The 21005-nt window shown below is 36.7% G+C and overlaps 2 protein-coding genes and 1 pseudogene across 4 annotated transcripts; 2 read left to right on the top strand and 1 right to left on the bottom strand.

Moving 5' to 3' along the window:
- The first annotated feature begins 2430 nt into the window (after nt 1-2430).
- On the top strand, nt 2431-7585 carry LOC125586956 (protein BREVIS RADIX-like). Of its 2 annotated transcripts, XM_048756897.1 has the most exons (7): nt 2431-2753; nt 3362-3482; nt 4945-5088; nt 5961-6352; nt 6572-6701; nt 6796-7112; nt 7265-7585. In XM_048756897.1, exons 3-7 carry the CDS (start codon nt 4981-4983, stop codon nt 7341-7343), a joined length of 1026 nt encoding a protein of 341 aa, XP_048612854.1. In that variant the 5' UTR covers nt 2431-2753; nt 3362-3482; nt 4945-4980; the 3' UTR covers nt 7344-7585. The 2 variants fall into 2 exon arrangements, with proteins under 2 accessions (XP_048612854.1, XP_048612855.1); XM_048756898.1 differs by lacking the exons at nt 2431-2753; nt 3362-3482 and adding an exon at nt 5668-5790.
- A 2017-nt stretch (nt 7586-9602) lies between these two features.
- Nucleotides 9603-14939, bottom strand: LOC125587163 (annotated as a pseudogene).
- LOC125586960 (extra-large guanine nucleotide-binding protein 3-like) lies at nt 14864-18700 on the top strand. 2 transcript variants are annotated; one of them, XM_048756934.1, is made up of 7 exons: nt 14864-15131; nt 15441-16574; nt 16667-16771; nt 16849-17028; nt 17107-17281; nt 17423-17679; nt 17763-18700. In XM_048756934.1, the coding sequence occupies exons 2-7, from the start codon at nt 15528-15530 to the stop codon at nt 18522-18524; spliced, it is 2526 nt and encodes an 841-aa protein (XP_048612891.1). In that variant the 5' UTR covers nt 14864-15131; nt 15441-15527; the 3' UTR covers nt 18525-18700. The 2 variants fall into 2 exon arrangements, with proteins under 2 accessions (XP_048612891.1, XP_048612892.1); XM_048756935.1 differs by having other exon boundaries at nt 14880-15131; nt 15418-16574.
- Nucleotides 18701-21005: the final 2305 nt, after the last annotated feature.

The raw sequence follows: 21005 nt of genomic DNA on the forward strand, positions 1-21005 counted from the left end.
TTTTAGTTCTAACAACCATTATAAAAAAAACAAATCAAGAACTATATTCTGAGCTTTAACCACTAATTTCAAGTTTTATGAAATCTGGAATTAATTTTCCCTCACTTATTCTCGTATATTCACTATGTTTCATAATAAGTGTTATTTTAACATTTTTTCTTGTTATAAAAAAAAATGTCACTTTACAATTTCAATACAAATTATACTTACTTTCAGCTGAAAATTAATTGAAAACTGCATTGATTTTATAAATAATTTTATGTATCTCAAATACTATGGGTTAGAGATGTATAATTAGTAACAATTTACATATATTTCCGATACTTTATTAATCTGTGTGAACAATGTTAAAACATTTATTCAGAAACGGAGAGACTATATGATATCTTGGATCTTTTATTTGGAATTTTGCTCTCCCTCTGTTCGAAGCATTCTTTGCTTAAAAACAGGTTAGCCCCAGGAATAAAGCTAAGTTCCCACCCCTAACGTTTTGGGTTCAAGATATACATTTTATCTTTATGGCTGATATTATTTATTTTCAAGAAAGTTCAGCATCGTCGAACATGTTGCACATTACCTAAATGCTTTTATGCACCTTAGAATTTTCATTGTTTAAAGTTCGAACTACAGTTCAATCGATTAAAAAAATAGTTTGATGCCAATAGTGCATATAGTACTGGTAGGGCCGTCACAATTTTTTTTGGGACCCTGTTCAGAAATATTAACGATAAATTTAAATCATAACGAAATAGTTTTAGAAATTAGTAGTTTTATTTATATATGTTTAACGTTTTTTATAAATTATAAACTCTAAATTAGTAATTTTGTGACCATAATTTATGTATATATTGTTTAAATTTCTTTAATTTTTTTATATTTTTATACTCGGACTCTGTTCGATCGTTCCACTTGCACGTGCTATTAGACGGCCCTGAGTACTGGAGTATATAGCAAGAAAATGTTTATTACACTATTATATAATTTTTTTTTTTTGCAAACAAAAATTTAACTTCTTAGAAAATAATTAATCCTAAACATCTGAAAACTTGAATCCACTCTTGCATTCGCTACATAGTTTGTTATTCACGTTCTTATACTGCTATTGTTTAATTTTAATTACTGAAAAATGAAAAGTTTATGTGTAGATAAATATATATATATATATATACAGAGAGACATTTTTTTTTTTTTGTAAACTATATACAGAGAGACATGTGTAATCCCTATTACTTAACCACGAATCAACGTTGCAGTATCATCATCCTATTGGATTTTGCAGACGGATTTCTCTAATGCCTACCTATATTTAGTAATTTTAAAATTAAAAGTTTATGTTTTAGTTAACCATCTTTATCGATCTCGAGTGAATTTTCTACAATTGTTTCTTCAAAAGCAAAAAGAGAAATCGATGAACAACACCACTAAGTAAAGTCAAGCAGCTTGTTCATCATATTTTCTTATAGTTTTGAATGAATTTAACCTATAAGTTGGAACATCTCGCAAGAATTATACATTCTTTCATGCTACATGTGAAAAAAGATACAAGAATCATTTTAATCAAGAATTATACCTTCTTTCATGCAAGTCAAGCATTTGTAGTAGTATCACATTTTGTGAGTAAAAAAAGATATAAGAATCATTTCAATCACATAACATATGACATACTTAATTACATATGCAAGTAAAAAACACTTGGTCGGAGCATTACAAGATATTTAAAACAAAACGTACTTGACAAATAAACATGTCACATGTGTAACTGTGTAAGCAAATAGCATAGCTGTATAGATCCCATACTTCAAGTCTCCATCTACCATGCCAACATTAATCCTTGATGGAGACACTATCTAAAGCACTTCAACTAACACACGTTCACTAAATAAGCTTAGTTAGATAACATTACCTATACAAGCAGTTATAACATCGCGGTCTTTATAGTTTTGTATGTAATTCTCATCTCAGTCTATCTTCGTTACTCATTTAGTATAAAGGATGATTTTTTTATCAAACATGATCATATCTTTCTTTTTTTTTTTTGACCACACATGATCATATCTAGAACAAGACAAAACGATGATACATGCATATATAAATATGAAAATAAATGAAAGAAAAGGAAAACACACAAAGCGAATCGTGATGCGACCGTTCCCTTGGCCTGTCAAATAAATCGTGACCATAGCCCGACCCGGTTTCAGCTGTCCTAAACGAATAGTAAGCCGACACGTAATCCTAGTTCCAGCACACGTAAGCAATCTCCGTCACCGTGTGAGACAACATGGGCCCTCGCTGCCGTTTCGTAACGAGACCAATTTTCATCGGCACACCAAAGGCTTCGCTGTTAAAACTTAAAACTCACTGTTGTTTTTTTAAACTTAACGCCGTTAAAACCTTCTCTTTCCTCCTCGTATAAATACCCAGAGAAGCTCTTGTCTCATCTCTTGCTCTTCGTCATAATTTATACTCCAAGACAAATAAACGTCGGAGCTCCGTTTTAGTTACCCGACAACCCGAAACCTCTCCCTCTTTATTTTTCTTTGGGTTTTTGAAATTAGTTTCGGCCGTTGTCATTTTTAATCTGCTTCTCTTCGGGTAGAAAATAATCTGTTAGAGATTTCTGGGGATTTTATTTTTGCTTTGGATATTTTTAAGCACTGAGTTTTATAGCTTCTTGAGCGAGAGCGAGAGAGAGTAGGAGCTTTTGTGTCAGAATCAGATTCGATACCGCACGAAGAAGACGACGACATTTTCAGGTCAGTACGAGTTTCGTTGTGAGAAATCCATTTCCTGAATATTTTTATCGGAAAATGAAAAAAATCAGAGAGATTTGTTGCTTACTTTTTTTCTTCTTCTTCTGTATAGGCGATTGAGAAAGAAACAGAAAATTCATTCTTTTTTCGATCGATCTTTTCAAACTATTTTTCTCTGAAGAAAAAAAAGATTCAGAGGATTTTTGTGTGTGTGTTTGCCTTTATCTGCTGCATATTTTTCCTTTACTGTCACTTGATTGATTTGATTTTTTTGACAGATTTGATTCGTCACTTCTCTCCAGATTTTCTCATCGCTTTCTAACCATCCAAACATACTTTTTTTTGTTCTCAAATCGAAACCCTTCTTCAACAAAAAAAAAAAAAAAAAACTCAAATCGAAATTTTCTACAGTTTTCCAGGAAAATATACCGTTTCTTATTCATTTCAAAAGTTTCGCGGGTATTTATTGTTCCCTAACTTTGCTTTTGCTTTTTACTAAGAAGAACGCCGAATTTTTCACTGCCATTAAAAAAAAGCTGTAATTCATCATTATCAATCCTTTATTCACATTTATTGTGAAGCCATTGATGATGGTCTATATATATGTGTAGGCTTAGACACAGAAGACGGAACGAACCCCACTCGTGCCCGGCGACGGAGGTAGACTCAACCTTAAAAGCAGAGCTGCTAGCAATAATCTTAAATCAGATTCGCAGTTAATTAAAACAAAAGGTGTGTACAAACCATCCATTATTTCATTCAAATCAAATTCAATGCTTTGAGAAATCAAGAAGATGAAGAAAAAAAAAAGAGGCTTTTTTTTGTATCAGTTATTGCATTTGCTTATCAAAAACAAGAGTTTTACTACTCCCCCTATTATTATTCTTCGTAATTCGTGATTGCTGCAATTTTTTTTGGTTTTTAATATAACTTTTGCCTAGTAAAATACAATTCATATTATATTTATGTAGCTTTCATCTCTCGACACGCTTTAGATTGGTCCATCATCACTCAAAACCCTAAATATAGAAACCAAACTCCTTTTCTTTTTCCTAACACGTGACTGTCAAGACTCTATTTTCTTGTTTCAAAACATTCAATATTTCCTTTTCCAGTGATATTATATATTTTTCTGTTTTCTTTTTCCTGTCTAGAATGGTGATAAACACGGGGATAACCTCCACATATTATTTGATTCTTTTGTCAAATTGTTTTTCTGTTTTATTTTGGCTGCTTACATAATCTAGATTTTTAAAATGTCAAGGATTTCGGTTACTGCATTAAAATGTTTTTATTCTTATTCCAGCTTTTGATATGTTAGGAATGTCCATGGGGCTCATCATTGTTTCACGCGAAGGGCATTATTGAATTTTAAAACCATTTTATGTTGCAGTTTATTTTTAAGAATATAAAGAAGATGTTATTCACGGGGGTCCTATCCTCTGATCCCCAAGTTCTCTTTCTTTTTCTGGTTCCAGTATTTGTTTTAAAAAGGAAAGTGTTAACTTGCAGTTTTAGATATATTTCAACACTTTTGTCTCTATCAAAGATCCACTCCACTAATTAGAACTTCCCATAGCTTTTATTATTGTATTCCTGCCAATTGTTTTTCTATAGTTATTTATAGTGCTGAGCTCTATAAGCCCCTTCTGAGATTTGTGTTGAGCTCTATAGTCTCTGAGGTATAACACCCAAGTCCAACCATGGTGGAATGTGTTAAAAAAATTTAATACTGTTTTCCATTATTTATTTAAATACTAATAATGGGTTTAGATCTTGAACCAAATCAACTTTATCAAGTTCTATTTTCTTTTTGACTAGTTGTTTTCTAACCAGAAGAGAGATACGTCACAACTTTTGTTCTTTTGTGTTGTGTGTTGCGTTATAGAAACGACCAATTGGCATCCATATTCCCCTTCCTATGTTCTAACTAATTCTTACGATTGTCTGTTACTATTCATTTCGTAGGACCATTGCTTTGTTAAAAAAAACCTTTACCTTTTAAATAAATTAAATCCGTACCCTGATTACATAAGCTATATCTACCGTGCTATATGTCGGATTGTGGATCCCTTTATTGTGTAGCTCTCTCTCTCTACTTTTTAGTTTTGTAATGACTTTATTTGGTTTCTAGTAGTATTATTAGTTGAGGTTTGGCTATTTTATGTAGACTCTGTTTCATACGATTCTGTAGGGCTGAAAAGGCAAGAGAACACAAAAAGAGGCAAAGATGTTCACTTGCATAACTTGTACCAAAGCAGACGGAGGTGAGGAAGCCGGAACGCGTGGAAGCACCACTCCCAATACTAAAGAAGCCGTCAAAAGCCTAACCACACAGGTCTCTCTCTCCCTATGAATCTAATCTCTTCTTTCTTTGTTGATCCTTCTGCTTTTTTTTTTCACTTTATTTTGTTGCTTTTCCCTAATTGCCTTGCTAGTGAAACAAACCAAAGTCACAGACCCCAATTTAAAACGTATCTCACAGAAGATAAAAAAGCAACTCTTTAATACTGTATAAGAAAACGTACAGTCCATAGATTCGTCTGATATTCTTTTCTTTATCTTTGAGATTTGTCTAATGAGAACTGATAATTCATTACTATAGTGGTCTACTATTGTTTAAACAGAGATGGAACTTCACTTGCTTGGAATCTTTCACGAATCCCTCTTTCATAGGTTATGTCAGTGTGTGTTTCCCATCTATGTGACTAGACATGAAAGTCAAACAACTACTGAAACCAATTTAAACCCAGATTCCAAAATCCTTAACTGGTGTATCCAGTTTGAATTATTCTTTAGGATTGTAGTGGCTGATTAAAGCTAAAGGGGTCATGATTTGATGAATATTGCTACTGAAGACTGATCTAATTATACTTTTTTTCCTCAAATAAGCTTTAGTGGATTCTTACCTAAACAGGAAAAGTAAAGCAAAGGGTTTAAAGAGTAGGTGCAACTATTTATAAATTAAAAGAAATGAAAATACAAAAGGAAAGAGATGGCCGTTATGATTGGGTTCTGCAGATTGAGAAGACAAGATGAAGTAATTTTTTTTTTAATATAATAATGTTAATTTATTTAGATCTCCCTTTTTTAAGTTCGTTAGGCTAAAGAGTGAAGTTCTCTTGACGTACTTAGTCATGGCTTAAAGCCTGATACTACATATGATGTTAGTGAAACTGTTATATTAATCCTTTTGTTTCGTTTAAGCAGATTAAAGATATGGCTATGAAATTCTCTGGTGCTTATAAACAATGTAAGCCATGCACTGGTTCCTCTACCAGCCCCATGAAGAAAGTACATAGACCGTTCCCAGATTATGACAATTCCTCTGAAGGTGTTCCGTACCCTTACATGGGTGGAAGCGCTGGTTCTACACCTGCTTGGGACTTTACAAACTCCTCTCATTATCCAGCTGGACGGCCAGAGCCAAAATTCACATCAATCTATGGAAACGATCGGGAATCTATCTCTGCTCAGTCTTGTGATGTGGTACTAGATGATGAAGGGCCTAAAGAGTGGATGGCTCAAGTAGAACCGGGTGTCCATATCACATTCGCCTCGCTTCCCAGTGGAGGCAATGATCTGAAACGTATCCGCTTCAGGTAATTGACCTACTTTTAACAACCTCTGTGCGTGTGATTTACATCAGTAAGTTGTCTAGAACAGAATCTGCATGTCCTGTTTCGATATGTATGTTGGTTTGGTTGCAGTACACTGTTAGATGTAATGTTTCCATTATCGTTTGGTTGGAAAACACGTAAGTGCTTATGTTATTACACTGGAAGCTGAAACTCACCATTACTTGTGTCTTGTTTTGAAAGCCGGGAGATGTTCGACAAGTGGCAAGCTCAACGGTGGTGGGGTGAGAATTATGAAAAAATTGTTGAGCTTTACAATGTACAGAAATTTAACCGCCAAGCTCTTCAGACGCCTGCTAGATCCGAGGATCAGGTAAAAGGAACATCGATTTTGCAATGTTAGTTGAGTGTTTTCTTCAGACAAGAACCTTTTTTGTGAAGCTTTGTCTTGTTTATTTTTTTATTAGTCACAGAGAGATTCAACTTACTCGAAGATGGAATCAGCGAGAGAAAGCAAAGATTGGACTCCAAGACACAACTTCAGACCTCCAGGAGTTAATGTCCCGCATCACTTCTATGGTGGCTCTAGCAACTATGGTCATCATCATGGAGGACCTCCAATGGATGCAGCTCGAACCACCACTTCTTCAAGAGACGAACCACCGTCAATGAGCAACGCAAGTGAAATGCAGGCTGAGTGGATCGAAGAGGACGAGCCAGGCGTTTACATTACCATCAGACAGTTAGTAGATGGTACTAGAGAGCTACGTCGGGTCAGATTCAGGTATATCAAACATCTTAACTAAGCATTTATGATGAATACTTTAGTGCTAAAAGCCTTTTTTGATTACTCTGGTTCCCGGTTTAGAATACCTATTACTCGAGATTGGAAACTCAAGATCATACCACTTATGTTTTTATTTGTTTGATCAACAGCCGGGAACGTTTTGGGGAAGTGCATGCAAAGACATGGTGGGAGCAGAACAGAGAGAGAATACAAAGCCAATACCTCTAGTAACAGAGAAATACGAGTGTCTTCCAAATCATTATTTAATTAACCTTCTCCACATAATAACACATCTATATACATTTTGCTTATCTTGTTTTCTTCTTAGTTCAAGATCTATGCATAATTTATGTATAAGTAGTCGACGATTAAGCTGATTACATATATAGACATCATCAACCGCTAGAACCTAAAAAGGGAAATTGTAAATATCTATACAGAGCTAAGTGTGCTTTGAAATTTTTTGGTAACCAAAATGAGTCCTAAACACTTCATATAGTTCATAATACTCTAAGAATCGCTATGAAGAACAATATAGCTGCTGGGAGAGCGTCGAGTGCGCGGAGATGAAGCCTAATCTGAGCCACAATAGCAGTCAAACAAAGATCGGAGGTAGAAGGGAATATGACGCCTTTGTCTAGGACAGTCTTCCAAGTAAAGCACTACACATATTGCACCGTCCCAATGTGCTTGTCGAGGTGCTTGCATGAACCGAGCGAGGATATTGACGCAGTAACTCAATTCGGGACAAGCCAGGGCTAGATAAATAAGCCGATAAATAAAACGATTGTAGCTGAAAGTTTTTTTTCCATCGATGTGTTATGGTCGTGCACCACTAAAGCCACATTTTGAAATGATATCAAGTAAATCCTTCATATGCGAGAGAGATGTGCCATCTGGTCCACACACTACTTCAATGCCCAAAAAATATTTCAAAATACCAAAATCTATCATGCAGAAACATGTGCTGAGATAATCTTTGAACTTGTGATCACCAAATCATCAACCATATATAAGGATACGAAGGACAATACTGCCAAAAATCCGAGTGAATAAAAAATAGTCATTTCGACATTGGATGAAGTTATAGTCAAGTAACGCAATAGAGAGCTTTGAGAACCAACAACGAAGTGCTTAACATAGCCCATATATGAATTTGTGCAGCCTACATACGTGAAAGGAATTCGAGGGTTGAAAACCTGGTGCAGGTTTCATATAGATTTCTACCTTAAGATCATCCGTTGTGGACATCCATTTGATGAAGTTTCTAACTTTTAGTGGCTGCAACTTCAAGAAGTATGTGAATCGTATTCATTTTTACGGTCACTGCAAAAAATTTCTTTTTGACAATTTCCCATGACTACCAATTTTGCCTTATGATGGATGCCCAACAGAACCACCAACATTATACTTGATACGATAAATCAATTTGTACATTTCTAGGAGGTAAGTGTTGTAAGGACCGTGTCTTATGCTCCTCAAGAACGTCCACTTCTGTTCCATTGCTCCATGCCAATCTTTGAGCTTCACTATATCACTAAAGTGAATAGCTTCATCTCCGAGAGTAATGTCAGCAAGGAAAGCTATGTGATGTTGGAGAAGCCATTGTTAGATCAAAAATAGCAATGGGATAGAGAAACATATCAGAAGAAGCTGATGTGGAGTGAGGGGAGTCGAGAACAATGTTTATATCAAATTAAGCAGAGTATGTCACATATGGCTTAAGATGAGTAGAAGTAATCTTATACCGCATGCCTCTGCCAAGTCGCTCAGTTTGAGGCACATATTGTTGTGGTCCAAGCCGATTTTCATCTAAAGGAGTGGTATCTGTCAAAAAAGAAATTTCGGGTGTCGGAGGATTATCTTTTGAACTCGATAATGGATTACGATTATGCTCTTCCAATGTTTCATCTCTCACTCAGTGTCATCGTTAATTCAAATAGGGATAGCAATGTTGAGATCGTCGAAGACCTCAACCTATGGTGAGAAACTTGTATGATTGACGAAGGAGCATAAGGACTGTTTGAGGCAAAACCACAAAAGTAAAAGATGTGTCGTAAAAAATCACATCTCTCGAAACAAACAAATCATTTCCTTTGAGTCGAATACTCGCCAACCACTTTGACCAAGAGTGTACAAGATGAAAATGTCCCTTCGACTGTGAGCTGTTGATTATCTAAATTCCCAACAAATGGAAATTGATCATGGACCCAATTGGTGGAAACGATGCAATTACCATCCTCAATGACATTCTCCATCTAAGCCAGTCATATAAGCAGTACACCTTCCATTATGTGCCAAGACAATTAACTACTTAAGTGGACATGCTAGCAAAGAAATCTGAGTAGAGTAATAGAAGAAAGGGGAAATATCTTCATTAATGTAAAATGATGTACAAGTGTTACTATATATACAAGTGTTGTTAGACTAATCTAATTATACATGATTAACTTAATACTAAGTGTATACACACTCTATTAGGTCCCCTCAAGATGGCGTCATAACATTGTGAAGACCCACCTTGGACATAAGCTTGTTAAACATCATCGGGTAGAGATTCTTAGTTAGAGCATCAGCCAACTGATTTTCTGATCGAACATGGAGTGTCTTCAGTTGACCAGAAATGATCCGTTCACGAATATCATGACATTCACGTTCTATATGTTTAGTGCGTTCGTGGAAAACCAGATTCTTGGCGATGTGCAAAGCAGTGGTACTGTCAAAATACATCACAGGAGTAGACGGAGAAGGACAACCCAACTCAGCAAGCATACGAGACAGCCAAAGAATATCTTTAGATGTTGCAGATCACATTGCTCTGTATTCAGCCTCTGCTGATGAGTGAGAAACTACATCTTGTTTCTTAGATTTCCATGCAATGAGAGATTGTCCAATGAAGATGCATGATCCGGTAGCACTGCGACGAGTATCAGGACAGTTAGACTAGTCAGCATCGCAAAAAGCTGTGAGCTGGTAATCATCATCTGCAGGAAAGAACAGGCCTTGACCAATCGTGCCTTTGAGATAATGAAGAAACTTGTGAGCAGCATGAAGATGAGGTTTGCGAGGTGCAGAAGAAAATTGACATAATTTGTTGACGGCAAAGGAAATATCAGGACGAGTTGTGGTCAAATACATCAGTTTGCCAATCAATCTGCGATAAGGTTCTGCACTCGGTAAGAGTTCACCATCTTCAGAAGCAAGTTTAACACTCGGATCCATAGGAACAGACGATGGTCGACAGCCAAGTAAGCATTCATCGTTGAGAAGTTCAAGAACATACTTGTGCTGACAAACTGAGATACCAGATGTAGAGCATGCTATTTCCAGGCCAAGGAAGTATTTGAGAGCTCCCAAATCACGAAGTTTGAAGTGACTTCGTAGTTGAGAAACAAGCCATGTTACTGCATTGATTTTCAGTATCACTAGCGATGAGAATATCATCAACGTAAACAAGAAGAATGATGGTGCCTCAAGAGGATGTTGAAAGAAACAGTGTGTGATCACCATTGATCTTATCAAAACCCATGGAAAGAATAGCAGAGGAAAACTTTTCAAACCATTGTCGAGATGGTTGCTTAAGACCATATATTGATTTATTTAAGCGGAGAACAACATTCGGAGGTAGATTGTTTCCTTTCCTTTCAGCATAACCATGAGGCAAATCCATGTATATCTCTTCGTTGAGATCAACATTCAAGAAAGCATTGGAGATGTCGAGTTGATGAAGGATCCATTTCTTCTTCCAAGCAAGAGCTAAGATCATCAACAAGAGCTAAAATCATCTTGACTGTAACCATTTTCGCCACTGGAGAGAAGGTTTCAACGTAATCAATTTCATCCTTTTGCGTGTATCCCTTGGCGACAAGACGACATTTTTGTCTTTCAGTAGTACCATTAGCGCGAAGCTTGAGTTTGAAGATCCATTTACAACCCACGGTACTTTTACCTTCAGGTAAAATGCAAACTTCCCAAGTATCCAGTGCCTCTAAAGAACTAAACTCAACATCCACAACATTACACCACTCCTTGAATTTCTTTGTTTCTGAAAATTTTAATGGTTCAGAACAAAGAAGAATAGCGTTTATGAAAGTAAAACGAAGGGATGAGAATTTGTTACAAGTGAGATAGCGAGATAGATGATAGAGAGAGGTGAAGTTACAATGATAGTCCTGTAAGTAGATAGGAGATCTACGGGTGCGGGGGGATGTTACTGCCAAAGGCAGAATAACATCAGACGATGACTGTGATGAATCATCAGACGATGTTGGTATAGAAGGTTCAACAGCATCATGTTTACCAGGACATGAAAAGAAAGCTTTTGCTGGATTGGAAAGAGGAGAATCAGCAAAAGGAAAGATATTTTTCATGAAACAGAACATGTCTTGAAATGGAGATGCTATTAGTTTCGAGATCTAAAAGTTTATATCCCTTGAAACTTGCTGGATAACCGATGAAGACACAAGCCTTAGCACGAGGATCAAATTTGGTACGAGATTTTTGAGAAGTGCTTTTATAGCAAAGACATCCGAAAGTTTTAAGTTGATAACAGGGAGTTTGGAAGTAACGATTTGAAAATGAGACTTATGATCAAGATTTGGATAAGGAAGACGATTGATGAGAAAGACAACATTGAGAATGCAATCTCCCCAGAAAGAAAGATGAATATGAGATTGAAACATTAAAGCTCGAGCAACGTTTAAGATTTGTTGATGCTTTCGCTCAATAACAAAATTTTGCTCAGGTGTTTCAGGGCAGGAATGAAAAGAAACAATGCCCTTTTGTTGAAAAAGATCAGTGAAAGAGAGCTCAAGAGCATTGTCAGAGCTAACATATTTTACACGAGTGTTGAATTGAGTTTCAATCATTGTCAAGAAATTCGGGAACACAAACAAGACATCAGATTTCAATTTCATTAGATAAACCCAAGTTGCACGACTATGGTCATCAGCGATAGTTATAAAATATCTAAAACCTTCAAATGTAGGAACATAGAATGGACCCCAAACATCTATAGGTAAAAGATCAAAGGAGCAACAATGGTTGTATTAGAAATTGGAAACATTAATCGTTTTTGTTTAGCAAGATGACAAACATGACAATGATGATTTTCTTTAGATTTTGTAGTTTTTAACTGTAAAAGACTAGACAATGAATCGACTTTAGGATAAGAAGGATGACCTAAACGAGCATGCCATGTCTCGATATCAACAATGACAAAACAAGCTATCTTATTACCTGAGAAATCATGAGAAGAAATCAAAGACCCAGACTCCAAGACATACATATTTGAGACGCGTCTACCCTTGCCAATCATCAATTCCCGAGTAAGATCCTGTATAAAACAATAAGATAAAGTAAAACTAATCATTGAGTCTACTTCAGAAGTGAAAGAACTAACACTTAGCAAATTGAAACAGAACGAAGGAACAAACAACACATTTTTCAGAACAATCTTATCACTCAATGACACAAAACCTATACCAACAATGCTCTATGAGATTCTAGAAGGAAGAGTAACAAAAGTGTCAGTGAGAAGGGTTAGTTGAGAAAAGAGAGAAGCTGAATGAGAGACGTGATGAGTAGCGCCCGAATCAATTATCCAAGAGTCTTCAGGGACAAGAGCATCTCCAGAAGCAAGCACAAAAGACATGCAAAAAGGAGTAGGTTGATAAAGAGAAAGGAATGTACCAAACTCTTTTGGAGTTGATGATACGGCTGAAGTGGAAGCAACAAAATTTTCAGGTGTAGGAAAAGATGTAATGTTGTGATTATGGAGTTGAGTACTGAAGAAGGCAATGAATTGTTGCATCTAATCAGGAGTGCGTGCAACGGTAGAGTTGCTGCTAGCTTGTCTTACAACAGAAACCGAAGACTGTTGAGGCTTGGAAATCTCTTCAGAACTATCAGGAATAGTGACCATATTTGAAGATGCTTTAAGCTGAGAGTTGTTAGACTTCATATACTTGGACTTGAAACCAGGAGGAAATCCATGTTTCTTATAGCATCTGTCCACAACATGTCCAGGAGCACCACAATAAGTACAAACTGGTCGACCTTTCTGATACTGATAAGTTCCACTGTTGCCTGAAACTTGAAATGCTGACAATTCAACACCACTTGAGGGTGAAATGCGAGCAGATCGCTGAGAATCATCATTATCCAGAATATTGTAGACTTCAGATAGAGTTGGCAAAGTCTTCTTCATGAGTTTGACTGCAAACATGATCATAGCTCTCATTGAGTCCCATGAGAAAGTCAATAACTCGATTACTTTCCCTCTAAGCCAATAAATCTTCAACTGTAGTCGCAATAGGTTGAATGCTAGACAATTCCTCCCAATAAGTCTGCGTCTGAGTGTGGTAAGATGATAGATCCATAGTACCTTGACGCAAAAAGAGAAGTTGATGACGAAGCTTATACAATCTAGGAAGGTTGGATTTGTGGAAGCGAGTGTGAAGATCTTTCCACATATCAGAAGCCACAAAGAAGTATAAGATACTAGTGTAAATCTTCTTAGTAACACTGTTAAACAACTAAGATTTCAGCATACTATTGATTCTACACTAGATCTTGTAGTACGATCAGTTACTTCCGGTTTAGGAATCGATCCATAAACAAATCCTAGTTTGTTTTTAGCTTCTAGACTAGTAGTCATCGCAACAATCCAGGTTCCATAGTTCATTCCGTCAAGTTGTTCCGATACTAGAGCTAAACCAGGATGATCTGAGTTCAATAAGTGATACAGACTATGAAGGTTATCAGGAGAATCCGATACCTCAAAAGGACGAGATGTAAGTGGAGTTGGATTGAGAGGACGATGAACAGAAGCACGATTAGAAGAACCAGAGCCTTCTTGAGAGAGATCAGCGTTGCGTTGATTGTCGCGAAGAAGAGAGAAGTCATCCTCAGCATGAGATGGAATGGAGGTGCGATACTTCGAGTTACACTTTCATTTCCCCATGGATGATTAATCTGAGCTTCGATTAGATCGATTTGAAGATAATCGGAGCTAGAGAGAACTGATTGGAAAGAAGAGAAAGTGCGAAGACGCGAGAACAATGAGATGATGATGAGTGCGGAAGCGAAGGAAATTCCAGAGATCGGAATAGATGATGATGATGAAATGGTGATGATGAAACGGTGGAGATGATCGGTGATGATGATCAGAAAAGATGATCGGAGTTGATTGACGATGGAATGAAGATACGGTTACGGTGGAGCGTGTCGCTCACCGCTCTGATACCATAATAGAAAAAAGGGAAAATATCTTCATTGATGTAAAATGATGTACAAGTGTTACTATATATACAAGTCTTGTTAGACTAAGCTAACTATACATGACTAACTTAATACTAAGTGTATACACACTCTATTATGGAAAATGAAAGTTACGTAATATCTTGGTCATATAACTAGCCAACATCGGTAAGACATCTTTTCCAAAACAAAATATTGGTAAAATATTTTTTTTTATTTTTAAAGATTAATGATAAAAGGTTGACAAAACACAAAAAAAAAGGAACCCAAAAAATATTAAAATTAATTAAATTATTGAAATATACACTAGTTTTGTTCGTGGTTAACTCAATAATCAATAACTCTGGAAGTAATCCGGTCAATGGATTTGCCAAGATGCAGTGTAATAAATTAAATAGGACATTGCCACATAATAAATGCGCGTGTATGTGCGCGTGTGTGTGTGCGTGGGGGATAAAAGAGTGTCGTAGTAACCAAATAATTAGATTGGTCGTGAAAGAGTGAATCACTCGCAAGAAAGTGGGGCGTGTAGACGCACGCACTCTTACGGAAGCCCGTCTCCATCGTCACGAACTAGACTCGTGGGTCCTTTTCTCGATTCATCTCTCTCTCTCTATAGATTTCACCGTCTCGTCTCTCTGGCCCTTCCTTTCCCCAGTTTCTCTCAGAGGAACCAACCAAACACACAGATCTCTAAGTTCGTCTTCTCAGATTCAACTTCGGCTTTTTGTTCGTCCATCTCTCATAAGATAAAAAGTAAGTTTTTTTCCATCATCTTTTACAAAAGATTTATTCTGTTCTGTGTGCTTTAATTGGTGGCTTTCTCTTCTTCTTTTTGTCATGAATATTTTTTATCCCCTTATTTTTTTTTTTAATCAAGTGGGGTTGGTAAGATGTGGTTGAATAATTTTCCAGACAGTTGATTTGACCATGAATTCGTCAAAATGCTATTTCCTTTTTTAGGTTGCATGAAGCGTCCGTTTATATTTGCTGGCTATTTGACTTATAATAATAACATAGATATGTGATGTTGATTTGATAGATAACACATATTCCTTTTTAAAGGTTTGTGTCTGAAAAAAATCTGAAGAGCAAATCACATGGTGATATGATTTGAAGATTTTAAAGATTCATCTTTGGCGGCTCTGTATTATGGAGAAAGATGAAGGAGAAAGCTGGAAAGAAATGGTGAGAAAGATGCTTCCTCCTGGGGTTCCTTTACCGGAAGATCCATCTGAATTCGATTACTCCATAGCCATGGAGTACACAGGTCCTACTCCTGTACACCAGATCCCTAGAGTTTCACCTGTTGATGTCAACAACCCCATCCCATTGCCTGTCTCTCGTATAGCCGGAGGAGTCACCAGCTCTTCAGGTCAGAGCCCTACTAGAGGTTCACCTGCTAGCTCTGACTCTGTGGTCTCCGTCTTGCATAACAACCCTGAAGAATCATCATCCTCTGGCTCAGCTTCTGTTTCACCAGTCAGCCAAAACGGGACTCAGGTTCGCAGACCGGTTGTTAAATTCAAACCTGTTGTCGTTGATCATGTTCGGATGGATAGCAAAGACGCTGCAGAGGAGGAGACGGAGAGGGAGATGAAGGTACATGAGTGCACAGCGAGTACGAAGAGACCGAGGAAGAAGAAGAAGAAGAAGAGAGAGTGTTATAGATGCGGAAAAGCGAAATGGGAACATAAGGAGACGTGTATAGTGTGCGATGAAAAGTACTGTGGGAACTGTGTGCTTAGAGCGATGGGTTCGATGCCCGAAGGAAGAAAATGCGTGAGCTGCATCGGTCAAGCTATGGACGAATCGAAACGGTCTAAGTTAGGGAAACATTCGAAAGTGTTGTCTAGATTGCTTAGTCCTTTGGAAGTTAAACAGATCATGAAGACGGAGAAGGAGTGTGCAGCTAATCAGCTGCGACCCGAGCAGCTTATCGTGAATGGTTGTCCGTTAAAGCCTGAGGAAATGGATGAGCTGCTTAACTGTCCTTTACCTCCCGAGAAGTTGAAACCTGGTAGGTATTGGTATGACAAAGAGTCTGGTCTATGGGGTAAAGAAGGAGAGAAGCCAGACAGAGTCATAAGCTCGAATTTGACCTTCATGGGGAAGCTATGTCCGCACGCGAGCAATGGGAACACGCAAGTTTATATTAACGGTAGAGAGATCACAAAGGTTGAACTAAGGATCTTGAAGGTACCTTCTTTTTAATCATGTCTTGTTGTTTTAAGTATCACAAAACAATAGTATATAAAACCTTACGTGTGCTGTGTTATTATATATCTCAGCTAGCAAATGTACAGTGTCCACGTGATACCCATTTTTGGGTGTATGATGATGGGCGTTACGAGGAAGAAGGGCAGAATAATATTAGAGGAAACATCTGGGAGAAGGTAATCTTACAAAGTTTGGCTGTTTTTTTTTTTTTGTAAGAAACATTGACGAGTTTTAAGGTTTTTGGCTTCAACAGGCATCTACGAGGTTAATGTGTGCGTTGTTTTCTTTACCTGTACCTCACGGACAACCACGAGGAATGGTACAACCACCGAGTAGTTATGCTACTGTTCCCAACTATCTAGAGCATAAGAAGATTCAGAAGCTTCTACTGCTTGGCATCGAAGGCTCTGGAACCAGCACTATCTTCAAACAGGTAATGTGTTAAATGATGTCACACAGGAAAAAAATAAATAGAGAGATTAAGTAGCAGTTTGTTGTTGATTTGAAACAGGCCAAGTTTTTGTATGGAAACAAGTTTACAGTGGAGGAGCTTCAAGATATTAAGCTGATGGTACAGAGCAATATGTATAGATATCTCAGTATCCTACTCGATGGAAGAGAACGTTTTGAAGAGGAAGCTTTATCTCATATGAGAGGTATAAATGCCATTGAAGGAGCTTCAGGAGGTACTATTATTGGAGTAAAAACTAATATTACATGCTCTGTGATTTTGGGTCCGGAGGATTACCTCCTGGTATTCAAAAAAAAGAATATATATATTTTTTTCGATAGTCAGTTTCTTGATTTTCTTGAAATGTTATTTGCAGGAGAGGAAGCAGACGACGATGGAACTAATGCTACACCGCAGTGTGTGTATACATTGAACCCGAGGTTGAAGCATTTCTCGGATTGGCTTCTAGATATCATAGCAACTGGTGATCTCGACGCCTTCTTCCCAGCTGCAACACGTGAGTACGCTCCCTTGGTTGAAGAAGTTTGGAAAGATCCAGCGATACAAGCCACATACAGACGGAAAGACGAGCTTCATTTCCTTCCTGAGGTTTCAGAATACTTCTTGAGCCGGGTACGGGCAGAGGGAGAACTCAGGGTTTATGGTTTTCGTTTCATATAGTTTTCAAATGTTAAATGTTAAGCTTTCATTTGCAGGCCGTGGAAGTGTCGAGCAACGAGTACGAGCCTTCAGAGCGAGATATCGTATACGCGGAAGGTGTTACACAGGGAAATGGATTAGCTTTCATGGAGTTTTGTCTCAACGAACAGAGTCCAATGTCTGAATCTTACCCGGAGAACCCTGATGATGTCTTGTCACCTTCTCAGCCTAAGTACCAGCTGATACGAGTAAACGCAAAGGGGATGAACGATAGCTGCAAATGGGTAGAGATGTTCGAAGACGTACGAGCAGTCATCTTCTGCGTCAGCTTAAGCGACTACGATCAGATCAGTATCGCACCTGGAACAGTTCATTACCAGAACAAGATGATACAAAGCAAGGAGCTTTTCGAGTCGATGGTTAAGCTTCCGTGTTTCAGAGACACGCCTTTTATCTTGATCTTGAACAAGTACGATCTCTTCGAGGAGAAGCTAAGCCGCGTGCCGTTAACGTCTTGTGATTGGTTCAGCGACTTCTGTCCCGTGAGGACGAACAACAATGTGCAGTCGCTTGGTTACCAAGCTTACTTTTATGTTGCCATGAAGTTCAAGCTTCTTTACGCGTCTCTCACGGGTCAGAAGCTGTTTGTGTGGCAAGCTAGGGCTAGGGACCGAGCCAATGTGGATGAAGGGTTTAAGTATGTGAGAGAGGTTTTGAAATGGGATGAAGAGAAGGAAGGGTGTTATTTAAATGGTGGAGAAGATTCGTATTATAGTACTGATATGAGTTCTTCGCCGTATGTTAGACCTGACGAGTGAAGGAGGAAACTCTTTATTGATTATTATTGGTTATGTGTGAAGAAAGAAATTTATTTGTAATTTTTTTCTGTTAGATTTGGTTTTTGTTCGTAGAAATCTTTTATTTGAATTAAATAAGGTCTTGTAAATATCATTTGTGGAACATTTAAACCATAATCTATGTTCTTATAACTCTACTATGATTAGATTTGTTTGATATGCCACTGTTTGATACCTTTATAAACTAGACATTCAGTTGTGGAAGATATAAACCATAATATATGATTACCTTTATAAACTAAATATGTGACATGTCTTTTTAGAAGTAATGGCAAAAGACGAAGAAGAATTGCGACGAGCCCTAGCTGCTTTCTTGAAAGACAATTATACGGAAGACTTTTGAGATGATAAGTATGAAGAAGTAGATGCTAAAGCATTTACAAACGACGGTGCTGTACACATTCCAACCTCAATGCCGGAAGAAATCAGGGGACCCAGTGTTCAATTCAGAGTCAACAAATCCTAAGAAACAACATTGGTACATGTGTTCTATTTATTTGCCTGAGATTTTCTGCCATCTTGTTACTGTCTCCATAATAGTTTCTCTGGTCTTTCTGCTATTTTCAGCTTTGAAAAAGCCATTGAAAATAACTGATAAGCTTCGACATTGTTATTTCAGAAAAAATGTCTTAGAACTTGGAGGCTTCAGGAAGTGACATGGATAAGTAGCTGAGCTGGAAGTTTGAAGCTGGTATGTTAGACATCCTCTCGTATTACGTTTACATATACATAGAGTGATGTGTTCTTGCTTCATGCTGGAGATCTCATGTTGGAAATATGTAAGAGATTTGAGTAATATATAAGAGATTTAGACCAATCTATTTTTCGCCAATTGGTTTTAAGTTGAAATCTCAGGAAATTTGTTATGGTATCAGAGCCAGGTCAATAGCCTAACCTATTAATCTGGCCAGGACACTGGCCCGATCAACCCACTAACTGATGGAAGGTTCGGTTCTTCCGAGATTGCTAGAAAAAAAACATTGTTTCGGAGGAGGTATGATGGATTCTGCGAAATTAATGGTTATATGCACAGTTATCTCGAGTGAGGTGTTGGAGAGAAGATCTCATATTGGAAAGAGTTATTCTTGGGTTCACCCCCTATAGTGAACCTAGAGGTTCACCAACCAATAGGATTTCATTATTTCAAATTTGATATCTTTTAAAAAAGAAAACAAAATATTGACAAGTTATATTATGTTTTTAAATAAAAAAGTAAAAAAATAGTAGTTACAGAAAAAAGAATTAAAAAAAAATCTTTTTAACGTCGTCAGCAAAACACTAAACCCTAAATCCTAATCACTAATCTCTAAACCCTAAACCCTTGGGTAAATCCTAAACCCTTGGGTAAACTCTAAACCCTTGGGTAAACCCTAAACCCTTGGATAAATCCTAAACTCTAAATAAAAACACTAAACCCTAAAACTCTAAACCCTAAATCCTAAATCCTAAACCCTAAACCCTTGAGTGTTTTAGTGTTTAGTGATTTTGATTTAAAGTTTAAGATTTATCCTAAAATTTAGGGTTTACCCAAGGGTTTAGGGTTTAGAGTTTCATATTTAAGGTTTAGGGATTAGGATTCAGGGTTTAATGTTTTGCTGGCGACGTTAAAAATATTTCTTTTTGTAATTACTACTATTTTTTATTTATTTATTTTTACATTTTAATTTTAAAAAGATAATATAATTTGACAATATTTTGTTTTTTTTTAAAAAAGATATCGAATTTGAAATAATGAAATCTTATTGGTTGGTGAACCTAGAGGTTCACCCTAGGGGGTGAACCCAAGAATAAGTCTATTGGAAATATGTAAAGAACTTGAGTAATATATAAGAAGTTATTATTGGGTTCACCCCCTAGGGTGAACTTTTTTAGGTTCACTAACCAATAGAATTTCATTATTTCAAATTCGATATCTTTTAAAAAAGGAAACAAAGTATTGTCAAGTTATATCATGTTTTTTTTTAAAAAAAATAGTAGTTACAAAAACTTTAAAAAAATATATATTTTAAAAAAATATATTTTTCATGTCGTCATCAAAACAATAAACCCTAAATCCTAATCCCCGAACCCTAAATTCTAAACCCTTGGGTAAACCCTAAACCCTTGGATAAATCATAAACTCTAAATCAAAAACACTAAACATTAAAACCCTAAACCCTAAATCCTTGGATAAATCCTAAACTCTAAATAAAAAAACACTAAACACTAAAATACTCAGGGGTTTAGGGTTTAGGATTTATAGTTTAGTATTTTGCTGGTTGAAAAGTATTTTTTGTAGTTACTACTATTTTTTTTTTTACCTTTTTATTTTAAAAACATAATATAACTTGACAATATTTTGTTTCCTTTTATAAAAGATATCGAATATGAAATAACACAATCTTATTGGTTGGTTAACCTAGAGGTTCACCCTAGGGGGTGAACCTAAAAATAAGTGTTTTG

The sequence above is a fragment of the Brassica napus genome, chromosome C5 (assembly GCF_020379485.1).
Source record: "Brassica napus cultivar Da-Ae chromosome C5, Da-Ae, whole genome shotgun sequence".
In the NCBI taxonomy this organism is placed as follows: domain Eukaryota; kingdom Viridiplantae; phylum Streptophyta; class Magnoliopsida; order Brassicales; family Brassicaceae; genus Brassica; species Brassica napus.

Excerpts from the sequence above, each read along its gene's own strand:
- LOC125586956 (XM_048756897.1), top strand. The coding sequence starts at position 4,981 with ATGTTCACTTGCATAACTTGTACCAAAGCAGACGGAGGTGAGGAAGCC. Across the intron at positions 5,089-5,960 it reads TCAAAAGCCTAACCACACAG|ATTAAAGATATGGCTATGAA; the intron begins GTCTCTCTCTCC and ends TCGTTTAAGCAG. Across the intron at positions 6,702-6,795 it reads CTGCTAGATCCGAGGATCAG|TCACAGAGAGATTCAACTTA; the intron begins GTAAAAGGAACA and ends TTTTTTTATTAG.
- LOC125586960 (XM_048756934.1), top strand. The coding sequence starts at position 15,528 with ATGGAGAAAGATGAAGGAGAAAGCTGGAAAGAAATGGTGAGAAAGATG. Across the intron at positions 16,772-16,848 it reads GAGGAAACATCTGGGAGAAG|GCATCTACGAGGTTAATGTG; the intron begins GTAATCTTACAA and ends TGGCTTCAACAG. Across the intron at positions 17,029-17,106 it reads CCAGCACTATCTTCAAACAG|GCCAAGTTTTTGTATGGAAA; the intron begins GTAATGTGTTAA and ends GATTTGAAACAG.